The sequence below is a fragment of the Sarcophilus harrisii genome, chromosome 4, assembly GCF_902635505.1.
Source record: "Sarcophilus harrisii chromosome 4, mSarHar1.11, whole genome shotgun sequence".
Lineage (NCBI taxonomy): Eukaryota > Metazoa > Chordata > Mammalia > Dasyuromorphia > Dasyuridae > Sarcophilus > Sarcophilus harrisii.
The window spans coordinates 167,293,031-167,316,427 of NC_045429.1; the positions used below are offsets into that span (position 1 = coordinate 167,293,031).

The 23,397-nt window shown below is 35.0% G+C and overlaps 1 protein-coding gene across 5 annotated transcripts in view; it reads right to left on the reverse strand.

Annotated features, from left to right (window-relative positions):
- Positions 1 to 370: 370 nt before the first annotated feature.
- LAMA2 (laminin subunit alpha 2) overlaps positions 371 to 23,397 on the reverse strand; it is a 747,833-nt gene continuing 724,806 nt past the window's right edge. For all 5 annotated transcript variants that reach the window (XM_023503203.2, XM_023503202.2, XM_031964285.1 and 2 more), the window contains 7 exons: positions 16,427 to 16,539; positions 15,895 to 16,084; positions 13,864 to 14,019; positions 11,066 to 11,219; positions 7,416 to 7,546; positions 2,114 to 2,336; positions 371 to 655 (listed from right to left, as the gene is read on the reverse strand). In XM_023503203.2, the coding sequence (XP_023358971.1) occupies positions 498 to 655; positions 2,114 to 2,336; positions 7,416 to 7,546; positions 11,066 to 11,219; positions 13,864 to 14,019; positions 15,895 to 16,084; positions 16,427 to 16,539 (1,125 nt within the window). In that variant the 3' untranslated portion in view covers positions 371 to 497. The remainder of the gene's footprint in view (positions 656 to 2,113; positions 2,337 to 7,415; positions 7,547 to 11,065; positions 11,220 to 13,863; positions 14,020 to 15,894; positions 16,085 to 16,426; positions 16,540 to 23,397) is intronic.

Genomic DNA, 23,397 nt, shown 5'->3' on the forward strand with positions numbered 1-23,397 from the left:
TCAACATGAAAAAATTGTCTAATTGTAACTCTATCTAAAGTCTCTGGTAATAATGATAATGTTAAGACTAGAAAGGAAAGAAAGTGCGTTGATTTCCTTCCAAGTACACACAAAAAAGAATAACTCATTTTTCCTTTTAGTATGACAAAGTGGATACACATGGAAAATTAAAAATATTAATTAGAAGCAGGCCAAAGACTGATATTTTTAAAAATTGCAGGAGTATTCCTATTCTTTAAATGTACTTTTAAACATGTTGAAAATTTCATCATTTTATTAGGTCAGATGAACTTGTTTCAATATTAATAATGATCTGCAAGAGAAATTAATCTAAAACTTGTTTGAGATCTCCCCTAAAGGAATGCCACTTGAAAGGATCATGGAGAGAATTCAATTTTGCTGCATCAAGTTTTATTCATATATGTAGGTAAAGCATATTTGTTTTATTTAACATATTTGTTTCCAAAAATCCGACTTGGGATTTAAAGCTCTTTCTATTAGTTGGCAGGACAAGATATAGGTTGAACACCCTTTAGCTCCAAGGCTTTTGCAAAGTTAATTTCCAGAGCTTTGGAAGTGCCTTTAGTGAGCTTCAGTGAGCGGATGCATCCTCTGAATGGGATATTGATTGTAAGACCAAACTGATTGAGGCCATCTGAAAAACAAAATGCAAAGGGGTTACTGCAAGGGTAGACTTCTAGTTAGCTATATATCTGTTAGTTCATTAGCTCAGCAGTTCATCTTAAAAGGCTAGCTTGTCTAGGGATTTTGATATCAATGTTTCAAACTGTAGCAAGAGAATGCCAAAGCTTATTTTAAGTCATGAGATATAGATGCTTCTTTACTACTCTCCAGCTTTTAAGAAGTATCTATCCAGGAGTTGGAAATGATTAATTTATAGCTATGAAAAACTTCAAAATTTGAATTTTAAAGAATGGCTTGTATTTGCTCAAGTAGATAATAAGGAATCTAAAAACAGATGACTGAAAATTAGCTTTTTATGGAGAAACTCTGTAAGAGAAAGTTCTTTAAGAGAAGCTCTATAACAGCTTTTACACCAGGAGAAAATATTTCCTGCAAAATCCAAAGGAATGAAAATATTTCTGCAAAAGTTGCTTTCTTTAGGAAGGAAGAATTCCCACAAAATTTTGATTTAATTCTCATTCAGTCTCATCTCTTACTGAATATGATAATGAACAAATTTGACTCTGTTGTCATTCATAATATCTTTAATTTTACCTGAGTGATAGAGAGGTGAATACCATTTAAATGCAAAAACAACCAAGGAGATAGAAACTATGCAGGATGCCTATCGATCCAATATTTTTCTCATTATGAAAATATGGTAATTTTGCCTTTCTTTGTGTGGGGAAAAAGGTTATATATAAATGTGGATCTATTTCCCTCATAGTGAAATGATGAAAAGCAGTCCTTGGTGTTTTAAAAATTATTACTGTATTTATTACTATCATATGCACTTGGCTTATTTCAAACTAACTTGATCAGTCTTGTTTATGGGCATTTCATATAACACAGTGGTTCATATGCCATTTTTAATGTGCTGGCTAAGGCTTTTTAAATGCAGTTTATTTTTTTTTTGTTTGTTAAGACTTCTTTGTAATATAAATCTGAGCTCTTTAAAAACTGAAGGGGAAAGTCAGTTATGTTAAACCCAATAATTTCAAGTACCTCCAGAAGTAATTTCATAACTGATTTTTATGATTCCCCTGTCACGTTAATCAAAAATGCAGCAGAAAGAACAACTGCTTAGAACATAATTAAGGTTAGATGTTTCATCTGTTATGAGCCAAATTCATTTCCTGTATCCTCAAACTTCCCACCAATGAAACTCAACCCATATGTTTTACGTAAGATATTCACTCATTTAAGTCATTGGGGATTTTGTGGAAGGAGTTACACAAATTGGCCCTAAAGGTACTAGTACACATTTTCTGCAGAATCTGATATTAAATTTCAATACTTTCAACATTTTCCAATCCACAAATACAACATCTGTGTAAGAACTGAGAGCAACAAATCCTAGTTAGTTCTGTCAAACCTTATGGCACTTTACAAATGTGAGTTATTGTTGATTGTTGTTATCTTAACTCACCTGGGTACCCTCCAACAAAGACAGGATCATTTGTATCAGCTGATGTAGATGCAGTGTTTGGACTCTGAGCTCCCACCTGATGTCCATCCACTGTCAACTCTATTCGGTGTTTGATTTTGTTTGCAGTCACCTTATGCCACTCCCCATCACACAAAGCTCCAGGGACACCAGCATCATAAATAGCAGTGAACCGGCCAGCACCATTATCCACATGGAACATGAGCTGGGGATGGGAAAATCAAACAGTTATGAATAGCCTAGTTAGAGTAATGTCACCCTAGTTCTAAATTTGATAAATTAGCAGCACTGACTGATGGAAAAATAGAAAATAGGGCCAATAGGTTCAAAGAAATATAGTTAAATTATATCAAAATAAATTTGACAGGAATTCAAATATAAATATGATCAGCATGGATTACAAATCACCATTTTGCCTCTGAGCATTATGTGTGTATAAAGGTGTTTTGTGGGAGCAAGAGCAATAGTCAAGTTATGTTAAGCTGGCAATAAGAATTCTGTCATTTGAACATTTGAAATCCATTTGAGCCAGATAACAAGGATTTAGTAGTCAGGCAACAGTTCTAAAATTCTTAGTCTTTTCTCTCCTTAGACTGGAAAGCATAGATCAAAACATTTTGCTGAAAGATTTCTCTGATTTTTAAATACTCACCGGACCTCTTTGAAATGCTTCCAATCTTGTTTTAAAGGTAATGAGTTCACAGCGATTCATTAATTTGATTCATCAGTGAAAAGAGTTCTTAGGATTTATTCTTTGAGCCTTCAACTTGCTTCCTCTCTTTTATGCTTCATTTTATACATGTGGCTCAAAAATGGCATAAGGAGTTTTATTTCAAAGAGATGCTCACCATAGATGCTCAGGGCCTTCAGCTAGACAGCACCTTAGCTACTGAAAAGCTCAGCATATAGATATTTGAAGTATATAGATTTGAAGTTTTTTTTTTTCCCTAAATGATCGAAATGTGTGCTCAATAACATGAGCGGCTCTTATAATTTTGAAAATGTGAGGGGATTTTCCCCCCCATTCTGAGGATGGTGAAGAAATGGATATAATTAAACTTCACATGAAAATACACTAGAAAGATATAGCAGTAATAATGGATAGGACAGAGGCAATTGGATATGTCTGGGAAAAAAAAAAAAGAAAGACTGAACTCAACAATAAAAAATGTAGAGAGAATCCTTAGATCACACAGGTTATTAGTTAAAAATAATTTGGGGGTCTGTCGCTACTTAAAACTATTTGAACTAGTTATTTTCATCTGGGAGCACCTAAGTCAGTAGTGAATTAATAAGTGTTCTGAGTTCAGGAAAGAATAGCATGTGCCTATCAACATATATATATATATATATATATATATATATATATATATATATATTTTTTTTTTTTTCCCCTATTAGGATCTTTTATCCAGAGAGGATGAGAACTCAGAGATCATCTAATCCAACCTCCACATTTTCCAGATGAGGAAACTGAATCACAGGTCACACAGTAAGGATCAGTGATTGATATTTGAACTCAGGTTCTCTGACTCCACCTCCTCTTTCCACTCTACCAGACATTGTAAGCTCTTTGAGAACTGTGCCTATATCTTTTTTCCCTCTGAACCCAATTTAGTACCTTACACATAACAGTCACTTAATGAATATTTTAAAATTAGATTCCTCCTCTGCACACCTGGCTCTTCTTTGTTGTTGTTTTTGTGTTACTGTTTGCTGCAGCAATAATTTAGGCCTTTATGTGGGTTTTCACAAGATCCTGAATTGTACTTCAGGGAGTGAGTCCAACTAATACTAAAGCATTATTCCCTCTACCAAATTCCAGACAAGGGGTATATCCAACCTTTACTCAAAGATTTCTATTAATGGGGAAACTCCCTATCTCTTGAGACTTCCTATTATACTTTACTTTTTCAGTTTTAAGGATTAGGAAGTTTTTTTTTTTTAATTATTTCTCTTTTTATATCTGGCTGGTTGCATAAAATAATTATGAAATTTTTCCTATTTCCTTGTATCCCTCTATGGTTAAAATTAGAAACAATCAACTTCTTTCACATATAGCATCCACCCAGTCAAGTCAACAAATGTTTGTTAAGTATACACTATGTGCTAGTACTGTGTTAAGTACTGGGAATATAAAGAAAGATAAATTAAAAAAAAAAAAAAAACACACACACACAGTCTCTGACCTCAAGGAAAACTAACCAGGGAGTCAATATTGAAAAAACTATCTAGAAACAGGAGACAACACACACACACACACACACACAGTCTCAGAGAAGAGGTACTACATTTAGAGGATTTGGGAAAGGCATCCTGTGGAAGGTAGGATTTTAGTTGAAACTTAACAGAAGCCAATGAAGACAGAAGAGACAGAATTCCCAGCATATGGGGCATTCAGTAAAAATGCTGGTAATGACCAAATCTTGTTGATTCCCCCACAGTACAATCTGTAATGACTCCTCATCTTTCTATTCTTCCTGCTACTATGTGAAGCAATTGGAACGGGAGCATTATCTCCTACCCAGATACACAAGTCTTTCCACATGCTCTCTTTTCCATTGCCAATCCATTCTTGAAACCAAGAATGCTATTTCAATTCTGCTTCCATAATGTATCTATCATTCCACAAGAATGATAGCATTTTCAATATCAAGAATTTTTATCACCAGATCTAATTATGTTATTGCTGTGTAGCTTCCTATTGCCTCCTAATTCAAGTTCAGCCTCCCTTGATTGACAAGGCCCTATTTGATGTGGTATAACCCCAGTCTTCTACCAGATCTCATATCATTCTACATCCTACATTCTTATACTCAGGTCAAACTGGTCTGTTTTCTATCTCCTGAATAGGTCCTTGTTCCTTCTCTTCTTCATGTCTTTTTTCACACTATTCCCTACCTTAGAAAGAGTAAATGAGTGGGGGGGGGGGGGAGAAGGGGAGGAAGCATTATTAGGCAGTTACTACATGCAAAGCATTGTGCTAAGAGCTGGCAATCTGAGTAAAATAACAACCATAGTTATATCTCTCAAGGGGCTCATATTCTAATTGGAAGAGGCAGTATGTAAAAGAAAATTCATCTGAATGGCAGATGTATAGTCATAGAATTGCTTCCACTGCCTCTTTTAACTGTGTAATTAAATTCACCAAATATTTATTATACATCTGTATGTATCAGACACCTTGCTAAGCACTGTGGTTTCAAAAACAAAAGTGAAAGTCATTGCCTTCACTGAGATTATATTCTATAGAAGAGAAACAACATATATATGTATATATAAAAGCATATATATGTATGTTTTTATATATATGCTAAGTTAATTTTATGCACATACATAGATATATGTATATAAGAATGTGTCTATATTTACATGCACACACATGATGAATATAAAGTAGTTTTGAGTGAGATGGAGAGCATTAATTACTAAGGGAATCAGAAATGTCTCTTCTCTTAGAAGGTAGCACCTGAGCTGATTGTTGAGGGAAGCTATGGTTCCATGAGGCAGAGGAAGAAAGAATATTTTAGATGAGGAGAATAGGCAAAAGAATAGAGACAAAATATGGAATGTCATGCATGGTGAATGTTAAGTAAGCCACTTTGATTAAAGCATAGATTATTAAATATGTGGAGGTGTAGAAAGATGGTACTAATATATTTGAAAATCTGTATCTGAAATCTAAAAGATGGTCAGAACCACACTGTGAAGGATTTTACCTTGGAAACAGAGGGGTTTGTATTTTGCTTGAGATGATAAGAGAGCCAGGGAAAAGCAGCAGGGGAGTGACATAGTCAAATTCTACTTTTGGAAGCAATGTAGAGGATGGATTGAAGAAAAGGGAAACTAGATGAAGATAGATCAATTAGGGGGCTATTATGATGGTGCAGCCGAGAAGTAATAAGGACAAGAAGTCTGGTGGTAGTTGCGTGGGTAGAGAGAAAAGCATTTTGAGGACACTACTATTTTCCTAGTTATCCAGGCAAACTACTTCAGTTTCATGCCTCACTTCTTAGTCTTACCTTCTATACTCAATTTATGGCCAAATACTTTTTGTTTCCATCTTCACAATATCTCTCATATATATTATATTCTCTCTACTTACATAGACAGCAAACTGCTACATCTTCACTACCTCTCTTTTCAGTGGGATTGAAATTAGTTATAAGACCTCTAATTGGGGTCCCTGCCTTAAGTCTCCCTCCAAACCACCTCAGTTGCCTCAGTTGTCAAAGAGATTTTCCTAATGGAGAGGTCAGATTGTGATAGAGAAGTTAAATTACTTGCCCATAGAGCCAGTCTTCCAGTCTTTTAATCCAACATTATCCATTATGCCACGTACCTAAGTCACAAATTCCAAACAACCTTCTATTTCAATATGGTAAGAGGCTTATTATCTGTACACTCACTTTATCTCTGAATCAAAAATCAGGATACATAGTGTGATAAAAAAATTTTTCACAGTAGCTATCATCTCATTATTACAGTCCATTGACTTTGAAATCAGGGTTATTCAGGATTTCACCTTTACCATCACTCTCATTTTATGGGGAATTCTTTTTAATATTTCTAGCAATAAGATTTCAGTAGTGAGTTTTTTAGTTGGAAACCTACCTATTTTGGATAGCTGGTTTGGAATTAATTACATTTTTGGTTGAAAGCTCTTGAAAAAAGCCTTGGTTTCCTTTCTTTTCTCACAGCCATATTAGGAGGCTGTTGTTTGTTGTTTATTCATTTTTAGTCTTGTTTCACTGTGACCCTATTTGAGATTTTCTTGGCAAAGATTCTGAAGTGTTATTGTTATTTCCTTCTCCAGCTCATTTTTATAGATGAGGAAACTGAGACAAATAGGGTTAAATAACTTGTCCAGGATCACACAGCTAGTAAGTAGATTGTAGGCTAGCTCATTACTTGTTTCATATGAATCACTGTTTTTGTAGCTTTAGTTGAGACAAATGAAAGAATCACATCTTTCATCTAGTACAACATCTTGTGAAATGTTATATATGAATTCTAAGTTCTAGTGTTAATTCACAATAGGTCTGCTGGGAAATAAATGCTTTTAACCTCAAGATAAATCCAGAGAATGCATATTCTATATATATATATATATATATATATATATATATATATAGGCAAAGAACTAAGCCAGGAGATAGGGGAAATTTTCTATCTAAATAGGCATTCTATTTACATACAATGCAATTAGACTTTTTTATAAAGAGGTCAAAGAGAACATTTCCAAAGCATTTTCAAGATGACCAATACATTCAAGAGCACTCACTTTTTCATCTACCAGTTCAATGCCCATGCCATCCATTTTTTGGCTGCTGATTCCCAAGAGGACACCAGTGGTTCTAGTTGTACGAAATTCAAACTCCACAAGAAGATCCAATCCTACTTTGTAAGCTCCAACTGTAGAAGGAAAAGGAAAAAAAAAAAAAATTCTGAGCACAAAGATATTCACCTTGACAATTCTGCACATATTTCATTTAAAATGTTAACCTATCATTCAAGTGAAAGAAACAACAAACATTTATTAAATGCCCACTATATGCAAGGTACTATGTAAACTAAATAGTGGCTGTACAAAGACTTAAAGTGACATTGTTATGCCACAATTTCCTTTAATTGTTCTATCTCAATTTCCCTTAATCGGTCTGCCTCAGTTTCCTTGAATTGTTCTACTTCAGTTTCCCCAAATTGTTCTGTCTCAATTTTCCTGATGACAACCCCCTTCCTGATCATTAGAACTGAAATAATTAGGGCTGGGAGTCCTGGCTACTCTAGCATTCCAAAGAGTCATAAAATGGAGATAGGAGGGCATATTTCCTATCTCAGACTCAGTGGCTCCTAGTCCTCCCAATTTATCAGAATTTAAGATTCTTCCTTACCCCCAACCTGTCAGAACCAAATTTATGGTATGTTCCTGGAAGTACCCACTCACCAGTGCTCACCCCCACCCCTGCTTTTGTTCTCCTCATCCCTGGAGTCCTATAAAAGTCTATGAAATTACTTGCTCATTGCTGGATACTTTGAGATAACAGTACTATTCAGCCATTGGGGGTAACATGGATCCTGTTTTGCCCCCAGTCCAATCTCTCCCTCTAAATAAAATATTAAAAAACTCTCTAATTTCTATCTTGCCTCAGTTTCTTCAGCATTATAACATGACCTCTCTTCTAAATATACTCTAATACAGTTATGGCATGTACATGTAAAAAAAGTATGAAATGAGTGAGGATATAGGAGGGACAAATGAGAAATCCAAAGTGTTTTCAGAAAATTGGGGGAAAAGATACAATTAACTGGAGGGAATAGAAAAGGCATCATGGTAGGAATGGTAACCAAGGGAAAAGAAGTATTTCAGTGGGCAGAAAAGAGGAGGGAGTTATCACCATCATAGGGGATGCTCCCTGAAAATACACAGAAAACAGAATGCAAGATAATATTGGGGAACAGCATTAAGTTCAATTGGACTATAAGATGAAGTAGAATAGTGTAAAAGGAACGTTGGCAAAGTGAATTAGAGGCAAATTATAAGGGCCTTAGAAGCCAGCCCAAGTGGCTTTTATTTTATTCGTTAAGCAGTGGGGTGTTATTGGTGGTTTTAGAACTATGGGAAAGTTGTGGTCATATCTGTAAGAATGATGACTATAAATGATAACTACTAACATATAATCAAAAATGATACCATTAGATTAGATTTTTCCAGAACTTTCTCCTTTGCAATCATGATGAAAATTTAAGAAATACACATATACAGATGAGGAAATTGAAGGAAGGTTCCTTCTGTTATGCCACAGTTCTTTTTTATTGTCCTGCCTTAGTTTTCCCAATTATCCTGACCCAGTCCTGACTCAGTTTCTCTAATTGTTCTGCTTCAGTTTATAATTATATATATAATTATGAGCTCAAAGCTTAGTCCTGCAAAACCTCCCTTCCCTCTTCATCAGAATATTTGATTAAGATAAAAGATCTTATGTTTTAGAATATCAGAATGCCTCTCCCCATCCCAAGCTATTGGAATGTCAGATACCATTTTATCAAGATGCCTCCCCTCATCTCAGGTGGCTCACCCCACCCTGTCAGAGTCCTGATCCCAATCTCAGCACCTGGACTCCACCCCCCTGCCTCAATCTACTCCCTGAGTTTGAGTCATGTGTGTATATATATCATTGAGAACTCACATTATTTGCTGGATTCTTGGAGACAATAGTCTCATTCAGCCCTGGGACCAAACCATGGATCCATTTGGTCCCAGTAAATTTCCCCCTTTTAAATAAATTATTAAATACTCTCTAATCTCTATCTTGCCTCACTTTCTCCAGTATTACACTTCTAATCCTGAAATTTTGTCATTTTGGGCAGTTACTTTCCCTTGATCAAGTGAATCTAGCTAGAGACTAGACATGAATTCAGTTTTTCTATATCCAAGACCTATGTTATTTTAAATATAATTACATTTTAAAAGTATTGAATGGGATAAACTGAGTGAAGATCTCTCATGAGAATGTGGTCTTAAATTATGCCCTAATTGTGACTTGAGACTTTGCAATACAAGTTGAGCTATAGCTAAAAAGCTGCAAGTATTACATTGTCTTGGATTAACTGTCTCTCCTGTTTTTCCCTACTTTTTAATTGGCATTTAAGTACTTTATGGGTAAAGAGTTTGTTATTTACTAGTATCCTTTTGTTTCTGGGATAGATTTTCCAGGTTAGAAGGTAAGCCTGGAATTCCCCAAACAATGGGAGAAAAGATGGGGTGAGGGTGGGGATTTCTGCATTTAGGATCTATTTAATCTTGTGTTTTGCAGTTTGTGCTTTGCAGTTCTTTACTGACAACAATTCATCTGTTGGGAGTTGCTCTTTCTCCTGAGATAGTAATAAATCCTTTTTTTGCTTTTTATCTTAGGGGCCTCTGATTTTAATTTGAGTATCACTGTTACACACAGTATCAATTTATAAATCACTAGACTGTGTTTAGACAATAAAGATGAAAAATTAAACTGTAATACTCCTTAAAAGGGAACTAATTGTCTAATTCAAAGAGAGGAGACTCAATTCAATTCAGTCAGCATGTATTAAGTGCCAACTATATGTCACACTGTGTTAGGAGCTAAGGATACAAGGACAAAAGTATAAACAGCCTCTGCCCTCAGAGTACTTACATTCTAATGGACGCAACATCCATACAAGTAAGTGCTATACAAGTTGTGAAGGGCTAAAAGGAGACCTGAAAAAGTATTGTAGAAAATTTGAGGGAGAGATAATTTCTTCTTGGGGTATGGCTGGAGAGATATCAGGGAAAGGGTTTCTTGGAGATAAGCATTGATTTTCAAAAAAGGAACTATGGATAGGTTGGAAGAGCTATTCTAAGCATGGCATTGGGGAAAAGGATAATATTTTACTATTTTCCTTATATTATAGTAACTCTATAAGGTTAATATTGCAATAAATGTTTGTCCATTCATTCCTTTTTTATAAGAATGTGAACTCTGTGTGGGTGGGGAATTGGTTTTGCCTTTTTTTGTATCTTGAATGCTTAACATGGTTCATAGTACATACTGAATAAATGTTTGTTGACCGATATTGATTCATTATGTGTTGCTTAGGATCAGATATACTTATTTTTAATGATTTTTTCTAGCTGATCATACACATGTAAATTAATATCATTTCTAGCATAAATCCAGGAATTAGAAGACTTTTTTTCAACTTGCATGAAATTCACACACATATAATTATACACATTTATATACACACAAAGAGATAATGTTACATACTATACAATTAGTCTATATTTATTTGTATATTATGTATAATAAATTTGATAAGTACACAATATATTCCACATATAATATGCATATATTATGCATGTATTGTTCATATTATATATGCCATGTGTATATTAATATTCAACATTAGCCTTACCTGCTTTGGCAAAGCCTGTTCCATCAAAATATGTTCCTTTTTGAGCATTTACATAACATGAGCCAACATTGAAGCTAGAGGTTGGATTTTCAAGGTCTGCAGGAGCCTCTGTCATTTTAAGATTCTTCATGCAGCCATCAATACTGTAGACAACCTAAAATTTCAAAACAAACATTTAAAATGTTTACAAGCCTTTTTCTTCACCAAGAAACATTATTAAGAGTGAGAAACTCTTTAAAGGAAATAATCGATTACAATTGGAAAAATTTTAAAGACTGGTCTAGTTTAAACCTCAAGTTTTAGGATGTAAGTAAAGAGCATTTGGGCAACTGTCCTCAAAGTCCTCGGCAAATTGCCTGGCATGTGTAAGAATGTGATTTCTTTGAGGACCAAGAATCTTTCACTTTTTAATTGTAGTGTACCTTGTACACTTCCTGGCATAGAATAATTGCTTAATAAGTGCTTCTGATCAATTGATTATATGGTTAATGGTGTTTGTGAGCAGTCCCATGAAAACACTGATTTGTTAAACATTTATTTGTAAGCTCTATATGACTATAAGCAATGGCCTGTTTATATGGTACATATTGTAAATTGCATTTAAGAATAAAATTTTCTAAATCTTAAAATCTTTTTTTGCTTCATTTCTGTAACTAAGTATGATTTAGGCATCTAAATTCTTTTCAAATAATAACTTTTCCCCATTTGGTTAATAAAATAATAATGTCATTTGCTTTTTAACCATTTTTCTGAACTGGTTACAAAGATTTTGGCACTCATTTTTGATGGCCAGAGATAGTACATCCAATAGATAGTGAATACATTGGAAGAAAATTAACACTAGGGTTTTCAGGAAGAACTCCAAATATCCCCATTTATCTATGGAAACATGCCTAATTAGAACTTACCTTTGCATAATAATTCCTTGTTTTTGTATAGAATTACTAAATTTATAAGTTGCTTTTTACCTATGACATTCCAAGCATCCTCAAAACATCATGAGGAAGGATTATAGAGCTGAAGGGGATGTGAGCATCATCTTGCCCACATTCTCTTTTTTATAAATACAGAGATGAGAGCCTGAATCTGACTCGTAAATATTAGAATCATAATTTGGACAATGTACCTATAACTTTAAATTCAGTTTTCCTCCCACTGTGCCACACAGTTGGTTGATGTCCTTCACTATGGAAGACGACCAAAATGATTTCATTATGATAGAGTGGAGTCACAGTGTGTCTGTCTGTCTGATCAGACTAATATAAGCTCGGAATGTTCTGCCACAGGTCAGAAACAAATATTCCATATGAATATTTGAGATGGCTTCTCTAACTTTGTGCATCTCACATTTCTTCTGAGCTAATTAAATTCTGCTTTGTTCATAGAGCACAACACCTTCTCACTTTTTCTGACTACCTTGTGAGCGCTTGCCATGTGTGAGTTCTCTCCTTACCAACAGAGCAAATACCGGTGCTTCCATTTTATAGATAATAAAACTGAGATATAGAGCAATTCAGTATTTTGCCAAAGGCAAATACATAACTAGTAAGTGAACATAGGTGAGCAAGTTTTGTTTGTTTTTCTTTTTGTTTCTAGAAATGTGCTTTTATCTTCTAGAAATATGCTTTTATCTGACTTCAATGGAGCTCTGAATCTGTTCCTCAATGTTCCTGTAAATGTTCCTCTTAGAGCACCAAAATGCTAAATTTGGGGGCAATGGGATATTAAATGTTCTGCTTAGAGCTGCAGAGACAGTGTGTGCCAAAGGCAGGATCTGAACCTGCTTGTATACAAGGAATTCTCTATTAATACAAATGTGAGATAGTATGATGAAGTGGGAAAAATAAAACAAATCCCTTCAACAACATTAGATTGGAATGGGGGAAGGGGGGAGGTAGTTGGTTTCTAGTTCCCACTCTGCAAGGAGCTACCTTTGTGACCTGGACTAGTCACTTAAATATTCTACTTCTGTATTCACCTGTAAAATGAAATGGTTCCAGAAGTGAGTGCAAGGGATAATGTTGTAAAAAATTACCCTGGCATGGGTTCTGTCAACAAAAAGTAATTAAATAATAATAAAAAAAAATGAAATGGTTCCAACTCTAAATTTATGATCTTATGCTCAAAAAAGGCCTATGATAGATGCTCCAAAAATTTCTAGCATCTTTTCCTATAGCTAATAATAATTTTGATAGTTAACATTTACAAAGTGCTATGTTTTAGAGACTGTGCTAAGATCTTTATATTTCTCATTTGATTCTCATAACAACACTGGGTTGTAGTGCTATTATTATTTTCATTTTACTGATAAATAATTGAGGCAAACAGACATTAAACAGTTTGGCCATGGTTACATAACTACTGTGTAGCAGTTTGGATTTGAATTCAAGAATTCCTGACTGGGGGCCTGGCACTCTATTTTGATCTGTGGATGCCTTCCCTCACACACTTAAAGAAAAAAAAATTAAGTCTCTTAAAAAGACCATTAAACATGGTATCCTAAGTAGATTTTTTAAAAGTTGAGTAAAGGGCTGTAAAGGTTCCCAAAGAAAATTTGATGTCCTGACTTTTATGGAAATATTTTGCATAACTTCACATGTGGTTTCTAAATGATGGCTGGAGGTGAGCATAAGGGAGAGAATCTGGAACTCAAAAGTTTTTTTTTTTTTTTTTTTTTTAAAGCATGTAAAAATGTTTTAAATGTAACTGGGGATAAAATTAAATAAATAAGATTTTTAAAAAGAGAAAGTTTGATATCCAAATAATTTCCTGAAAACAGTGATATTTTAAGTTCTTACTGGACCAATTCTTCTTGTTGTATAGTTGATGGGCAGCCCTCCAACATACAGCATCCCCACTACATCTAGGATATCGGCTTTCTTGGGGCTGGTTGTCCTGTTCGAAGCACCATCTACAAGTAATATTCCTTCTTGCTTGGTTCGGGAGATCTTAATCTATTTTTTCAAAGAAACATGTTACATTAAGTAGTCATAATAACCAAGATTGGTCAGATTTCATATATACAAAGAGATTAGAATCAGGAACTTCTAGTCCTTGTGAATTTAAAGCGATTTTGTGGGTCTAGTTTCATTCTGTTTAAAGAACAGGAGCAGAGATAGCTGAGTTTGCATTTCTACCAAGTTTGCACTTCTAATAACTGAGATAGAAAGCAGTATGAGGAAACAGCAGTTGTTGAGTTATTCGGGGAAAAAAGGTAGATATTTTATCATGAACCCCTCTACAGCTGTTCAAACATCTCTGTAGCAGCTGAGTAGATTGATATGAAACTCAGGGAGGAATATGACAGATTATTACATTGTAAAAATGAGGTAAATATGTCTCTCGGGTAGAGGAAAGTATGGAGATGAACAGAGATTTGGGCATAAGAATATATGCCAAATTTCATATATATACATATGAAAAGGATTCCATGAACTAATGAAATGGTAGCCTAAATTTATACTGCAATGGTTCTCAATTTTTTTTTTTTTTTTTTGCTCATTCTGCAGTATTATTCTCTGAGGAATCATAGCCTACTATGACATAGGTGAGAGATTCACATAGAATGTGAAAAAGATTAGCACATGATGGTCAAAGCAGAGTCAGATAAATTTTTAGGTCAGGAAAGACCTTAAAATGTGAATTACAGTTTGGAGTAAGAGTACCTAACTCCTCCCCTACCCTTACCTTCTACCCTTTACCTTTATCTCCTACCTCCTACCCCCCTACTCCTATCCCCTATCCCAACCCTCCCCTCAAATTCCTTACTTTATAAGACTATTAACTATTTTTGCTTACTTCCTCATCTCAATAGCCTATTTTATTTAAAAGCATTGTATTTAACTGAAGAATAAATTTTGAATGCTACTTGATGATGATTCTACTTTCCAAGAATAACTTGGCCTTACCTTGAATTTTTATTTGCAAGGTTCTCTGGCTCTTTTGTATAATATGGATGTCCCATTGAGACAAATTAATATGCTAGAATCTGACATCAAGTGATAAATTGTACTGAAAGTTAAAAAAAGGTTTTTTGACAATTTGTGGGGTCAGTTAGAAGTAGAGAGGGATATGGAAGCTTTATTTTTAAAGTCTGACAGAGGTGTGAAGAAATAATATTGTAAAGTATTTTCTGTACCACATCTATACTACTCCCTCCTTCCCTCTCTCCCTTCCTTTTTTTCCTCTTTCTTTTTTCCTCTCTTACTTCTTCCCTCCCTTTCTTCCTTCCCTCTCCCTTCTTTCTTTCTTTCTTCCCTCCCTCCCTCCTTTTCCCCTCCTTCCCTTCCTCTTTCCTTCCTTCCTTCCTTCCTTCCTTTCTTCCTTCCTTCTTTCCTTCCTTCCTCCCTCCCTCCCTTCCTTCTGTCTTCCCTCCTTTTTTTTTTTTCATCAGGTAAGATATCAGCAAGTTCTATCAGCCATATCAACACATCAAACAAAAATATTATATTATATTATAATATATTATTATAATATTATAAAGTATTTTCTGTACCATAATAATCCTGGTTTTAGGGAATAGAGATGAGCTTTTAGAAGTTGATCCAAATAATTTCTTTAGAAACTGTACTCATCTAAAGTATATTAAAAGGTTCCATCTTATAGTGTAAACTTTTGAGTTCAGGAATGCTTTTCCAGATCATACAAGAATTTACAGTTTACTGGAAGGGGTCAACAAATTCTATTCCCTGAATCTCTCTTATATTTTCCCCAACATTCCCTTCTCTTTCCCCTACTATTAAAGATAATACCTGGAAGGGTTAGATGATACCCATTGGAGGAGATCCTCCAATTTCAACTAAGCAAGGCATATATCCTTGCCCTGATACCTTGTGCCACTGACCATCGTTGATTTTGGTGGCAATCATAGTACTTGTGTTACCACTTCCAAGATCATAGCTGAAGTAGGCCATGCCATTTTTCAGTTGGACTGTAGCAAAATCAGCATGATTGATCCGAGCCATGTAAAACATCAAACCTGATTCAGCTTCAGTTCGTATTTCAAATTCAATTGTGAGGCTGCAAATGTAAAAAAATATCAAAATCAGAGAATATGTTGTAAGTTTTGAAGTTATTATTAGAAAGTCAAGGATCAGTTGCTGATTGTCAGTTTTTTTTTTTTTTTTTTTTTTTTTCTAGTTAGGGAATGAAACAAGGATCCCTTTTCTCTTTTTTTAAAATGAAAAAAAAAATTTTTTTGGGGGGGAAATGTCCTCTTGACAGAGATAGGTAACAACAGTTCAATGTTGCATATATTATCAGGGACACTGTATTGATAGCAGGAAGAAGACCCCTTTGCCCTGCCTTTGTTAGTGCTTGTTTTATTTTATAATTATTGTTAGATATCAGAATTAGACATACCTGTTTTTAACTTTGGTGTCATCAAAAGCAATTGCAATATGGCTGTTTCTTGAAAGTCCAAACTGTTTGCTTCCTATCAAAAATGCTGGTTCTGTATCTGCAGCACAGGGTCCCTGTGAAACATCAAGGTAATGGTCAGTGGTGGAACTATGGACTTTGCTACTGAACAAAGAGACTGTTCTTCCCTAATTGCTTCAAAATAGCATAAAATGTTCTTGTTATCATGCCTGGTGGTGGGAGGGCAGAGTCTGGAGTGATAACATGGGGAGAAAGGGGGAAGCTGTAGAGTGGGGATCTCTCCTACCTCATCAAAATAGATGCTAGCAACTCAGTCCAGAGCTAATATAATATTGTTCTTATTATCATAGGATAAACTCATGTTTAGGAATATGACAGGTACATCTGGCTAAGACCTAAGCAGGACTATCCTATTTCCCCTGCCAAGGGATCTGGCAAGAGGAATCGGGCTCTCCCATCAAACCCTGAACCATCTCAGGACAGATATGCTCCTGAGAAAGTGATAGTATCAGGCCCTGTTCAGCTGCCACCAAGAAAGCATTCAAACGGCAGAAGTACTTCTCAGACCTTCTGAACTTTTAGGCCAACTTCATTAAAATGAGCTTTGTTTTCTGAAGATATGTTCATTTGAAAGTCCACAACCATGTAAACTGTCAAAATATGTACCTAGTATGTGGGATTATGTGATAATGTCTATAAATTGCCTTATAAATTTTAAAGTCATATAAATGCCAGGTATTACTATTATTATATGAGGTTTCTAAAGAGAAAATAAATGTTTCACATTTTTTTTTCCTATCATCTTTTTTCTTTCCTCGTTAAACAAAAGTCTGGTACTTTAAGAAAATCATGGTGTATTTAGACTTTGAAGTTAATGAATTATACTTATAAGTTGGTATATTCACACCCTTAATGGTTTGTTGCTAGGCAACCCAGCACATTCTTAGCCGTAACTCACTGTAACTAGACTACACACCAGGAGCTATCAGCATTCTATCGTATTCTTCCACAGATAGACATGTAAGACAAATAACTAGCTGGACATGCCCTTCTCTTGAAGCTCTCACTCCTACAGATAACCAGAGACTACTGGTCCCTGTTCCCTTCTTTCTTAATTCAAGGGAGGCTGTTAAACAATGATGACTCTTAGTAGAAAGCTTGCACTTTGACCAATACATTTACATTTGAGTCCTGTCCGCTTTCATTATGATTGGCCCTACCCTCTGACTTCATGCTGACTCAGCATAGATATTCAAAGAGCAGGATTCAGCAATACTTGCAAGACAATTTGTTCTTTCCTATATAGTGTGCCTCAATTGTGACGCATCAGAACATAGGGAATTTCTATTTGAAAAGGAAAAATTTCTTCCCTTCTTCCCTTTCTCTCTCTTTTTTTCTTATGTTAAGTTAGGCCAAACAGAAAAGCTCTGCAACAGCAGGTAAAATGCTTTAAGTGTTTTGAAAATGCTTTTAAGTCATTCTTTATGGAAATGCATTCCCCTTCTCCCTCTCCCCTAACCCCCAGGACTAGATGGCATGTTTAGGGGCTGGCTATAAAAAGACACTCTGTGGCAACAATCCACACTGATATTCAAAGAACAGTGGGTGGAAATGTTATTCATCTGCACTAATGAACCCCATTTGGGATGAATATACAGCACCTTCCCCTAGACACACTGGCTAACTGCAAAAAATAGCACAGATGGAAAAGTCTTAGGAGCTTAATGTCTCAGCAGCCCATATTACAAATTACAAATAGAATTGGGGTGGAGGAGTGGTATCTATTCATGTATTTGAGATATCTCCATCTCCAAGGAAAATAGCCTCAATAATACACATACCTTTTCACCCTGCTAAGGTCATTCCTGCAAATTCTGTAATAGATTCCTGCCTGCAGTGAATGAATCCATGAGAGGACAGAATTTGATTAAACTGCTCCAAACTCTCTCTGCAATGACACAGATTCACTATTCTCTTTGAAAAGGGAATGATTGAAAAAGTCAGGTAAGAATGAGGAATTAGGGAATAATAGATATCCTAAAGGAGTATCACCAGGAGGTTATTTTGATGTTGTTTTGCTACCTCAAAGTCTTGCAGATTACAACTTTAACATAGAAAGGTAATTATGAACTTCTCTGCTGTAATAGTAATAATAATAAAAGATAAAATTACACTAATATTATATAAAATAATTATGGTGTATATCCTAGAGAATACCTGTACTTTCCCAGGCCAGGTCACCTGGATGCTTGAGTCTATAAAAACTGGTTCAACATGTGCCTCTGAGAGCTAATGGAGAGTATGTTTTGTGTTCTCTATGAAACTAGAAGATAGCTGATCCTGACCTAAGAGGCCACTCTATCTATGGAAAAGGCATTATTTAATCATCCCCATCCCTGACTGGAAAAAGACAGGGGTTTTATAAAAATCATCAGGACTCAAACGTTCTTGACCTGGGACTGGTGAACTTAAAAACAATAACCATCATTAAGAAGATAACAATGTCAATAAAATTCTCTAACATTTTGTTCTAGGCATTTAAAAACATTATTCTCAAAAAGGGTTCTTGGGTTTCACCAGAATGCCAAAGGGGTCCTCCCTTAGGTGGAAAATATAGGCATTTCCCACAGACAATAGAAACTCTGAAAGAAGCTTTATGCACTGAGGCAAAAGATGTCAAAACCACCCATGGATTTGACTTCTGTAACCACTTTGCCCCAGAAGTAGGAAATAACACTAGGTGGAAGCAGTGGTTAATGAAACACTGTTTCAGATTAGTCAAGGTCATAGAAGATAAATAATGGCAACCTATAATAGGTAACTAAGTATTTAATGACAAAGTTGGAAACTATTAACTACTTTGGTTTTGTGACCCCCATCCTATACCCTCAAAGATTACTACTACAGCTGTTTACTATTGAACAGCAGTCTAAACAATGATTTTTATTAAATCTGCTTCCCATCTCCCTTAAACAATGAAATTTGCAATTGTGTTTATAAAGTGAGAACTGCTATGTACAAGAGGATTGGATTATGTATCTAAATCCTGGGGTTAAATTGTGGGGGGAGTTGGGGTGGGAGTGGAGCTTTACTAAATCTCTAATCAGATGGAAGCTGTAGAATATTCACTTGATAGTACTAGTTGGATTATAAATGTTAGAGCAGGAAAGGGTCTTAAAAATCATCTTTGCCAATCTTTTTTTTTTTCCTTTAGAGATGAAGAGAGGAGCTATAAGTCAGACAGGTGGTAAGCATTTGATTTAATCATGGGGTCTTCAGGTTCCAAATATAGGGCAAAGATTTTTCAATTTTTAATTTAAAGGAGAAGCAGAAAATGTATTAGAACAAAACAGACCAATATTTTGTCATCTAAGATTCAGGACTAATTCTCTACCTTGAATAAATATAACTTTATTTTGGTATTTGCTAATGAAATCAGGATTGTAGTGAAGCATTTTAAAAAGACTTAATTGCAATGCATACTGATGCAATACATACAATGCAATACATAAGATGGCTTTACCCCCCCTCATATTAATACGAAGTAAAAGAAGTACACCAGTCTCATGACAGGCAGAAATGTTTAGGTCTATCTTGTTCCAAAAGCACTTACTTTTTAAACCCACTATTGCAACTATACTTTGTTACAGAAGTGCAAATCGATTTCAACATGTTACACTTCTGCCACCTTGTGGTCATAACGCAAAAGTGCTACTAATGTAAGGGGAAAAAACAGTAACAAAAAATATCAGAATATCATGTTTACTGTTTAATTGCCACATCCTGTAAAATACAAGTCAAGAATTCTATTGTATAGCTGCTTGTAAATCTGGCAAAGTGACTATCCCTGGGTGGCTTAGATAGCTCTGCAGAAAAGGACACAGGCAATGAATGCTGTTCTAGGGAATTGTTTACTGAAGTAGCCAGAGCCATTGATAGATAATGGAAGGAGTAACTTTTCACCCCCAGTGCACATTCTCATCATTTCAGGTCAGTAAGAAGAAATCATCATTTCCCCTGCTGGTGGACGTATGACCCCAATGAAATGAATTTTTGATCTCTGTCTAGCATTTTGTTAGTTAGCAAGCATTTCTCTGGAACATCTGGGGTGCAGAATAACAGGCTAGATATGAGTTTCATTCTTTAAACCGGCCTTGAATAAGATGTATCCTTGGCTTGTCATTAGTATGGCCGACTGTTAAAATGTAGGAAAAATCTATCATTTTCTCCTTCCAAGATATTCTTAAACTTGCCAATTGATTTGTGATAAAAATCTTCATAGCAAGCGATATGCTCCTTTACAACATCCTCCAATAAATAAATGATCAAATGCTGAGATTTAGCCTTTGGATTCTTTTCACAACATTACTTTGAGTATTTTAGAATGATGACTCCCTTACTATTTAGTGGCAAATTAAAGTATGGCCAGTTCCCTGTCCATGAGCTGTTAGAAATTTTAGATGCAATAAAGCCTTCTTTATATAATTGGAACATTAGACTGAATAAAATAGAACTTCTTGAAGTACTGTGTCTATGTTCCATTTTGCTTTTAAATACTCATTAGTGTCTAGAAATATTTGTTCTTTGTTCAGGAAAATGCTTTACTAGCTTTTAAAACAGCAGCATCGGTCCCGACAGAGAAATAGCTTTCATGGCCACCCAATACAATGATATTTTTAATATACTCAGCTCAATCCTACTCTCCCAGCTTTCACATTTCAGCCTCTTGACTGAGGTTAAAAGTTCAACTTTCTGGGCATGTAAACCCACTCAAGCAAAGCAAGCCATAAACAAACACTTGGTACAAATACAATGCATACTTCAAGAGGACTAGTTACCAGCAGACAAAATGTCTCCCCTCTCCCTTCCTTATTTCCCCTCACCCCAAGAAATATCCCTGGAGTTTGACAGAATATACTACTGCTTCTGTATTCAAGAATTTAAAGTACCCTTTTGGAGGTTTGAGTATAATCAGAGAACTTTTAAACTGGATTTCTGAGAATCTTGGTCTTTCCTCTGATAAGAATGGAGGTTTTATGAGAAAATATTGCTGCTAGTTATAGCTGGTTTCCACTTAAAATGTTAAATCTGAAAACTGAATGTTTCGAAAACACTTAGTGAAGCAATCTTTTCAGTATGAAAACAGGCTTAATTTCCTCTATTTTGCTTCAAACTTTCTCAATTCTCCTTTATCCCAGGGGTACTCTATATCATCAGGTCTCTCAGACTAGCTTTGGTGGATTCATTCTGCTAACAGATTGTTCTGTGGTTGAGTCTGGGAAACGATATTGAATCCTGTAAATAGGATAGGACTGTTTCTAGAGGTTCTTGAGCCTGTGAATATGTTTTGGCATAGAGTTATCCCTAGAATGTGGTAAATCCAAACAGAAATACCGTTTTGTATTTTGGGGGACAGAAGGGTATAAAGAAGAGGTAGCTGCTGCAATGATTAGTTGATGTAAGTGATTTAGAGGGATACTTTCTGGAGAAAAGGTCTTACCGTCTTATCAGCTGGACCTCAAGTTCATATCTATACACATACATACATACACATACTAGCTGGATTTCAAGTTCATCTGTATTTATATCTGAATCTATATCTATATCCACCAGCTGAACCTCAAGTTCATGCACATACACACACACACATACACACACACATTCACTAGCTAGATCTCAAGTTTATATATAGATATATAGATATAGACACACACACATCCACACACAGTGTTTGGACCTCAAGTTCATTTATATTTATGTCTTATATCCACTAGCTGGACCTCAAGTTTACACACACACACACATACATACACATGTTGGATCTCAAGTTCATATATATGTGTGTATGTGTATGTGTATATATATATGTATATATATGTATGCATACACATATATATATAAATATATATATTCACACACACATATATGTAGTTCCCAGATTAAAATGGATTGTATAATATATATTCTTAATTTAAAAAATACATATATATATTTATACATACATATACACATATAAAGAAACTAGGTCTTATCAGCTGAACCTCAAGTTCATATATATGAAGAATCCAACTTACAAATAGACTGCATTATATATGTTCTGCTTTTTAACATATGATTAAAACCATATGAGACATTACTTTTATGGATTTAGTTCTAACAAAGAACTGTTTCCCAATATTTGTTGAGTTTCATTTCTCATTTTTGAGCCTGTTTTCTCTTCTATAAAATGGAGATGATTTTAATAGTGCTTACCTAGTTAGATAACCAGTTTTAGAAAGAGGAAGACACAAATTTTATTTCTGCCTCTGACATTGCTGTGTGACTCAAGACTTAAAATCCCCTTCCTCTAAGTGACTTTTCAAGACTTTTAAGTTGGAAAGCAGGTATCTACCCGCATTGGTATCTGAACTGCAAGTTTGGTTCACTCAAAATATAGGGAGTACTGCTGGAGGTAATAAGTTTATACAACACAGTCCCTATTAATTAATTAATGGAACTTATTGGGGCTACTAAAGCAGGGCTTCTTAAACTTTTTCCTTTCATGATGACTTTTCATCTAAGAAAGTTTTACCCAAGGTATATAAAGTAAGTATACAAATCATAATTTTGCTATCCCCACATTTGGGGATAGGAGTGGCTTCTAAGTTTAATATTCATTATTGTCATTTTCTCCCATCACTTTAAATCTGGGTAACCATCATAACAAAAAAATCAACTTTGATTTGTAGTGCTTTCTGATTTTTAAGGTTAAATGCTAACATTAAAAATTTAACAATCAATTCTCAAGAGCTGATATGAGCTAGTTCCAAAATATCTCTGGATACAACATATCAATAAGAATTTGTTAAGTATTTATCATATGTTAGGGAATATTCTAAGAGGGTACAAAGACAAAAATGATTTCAGTTCTGAACCTGCAGTCCCAAACAATAGTTCTAATATAAAATATGATA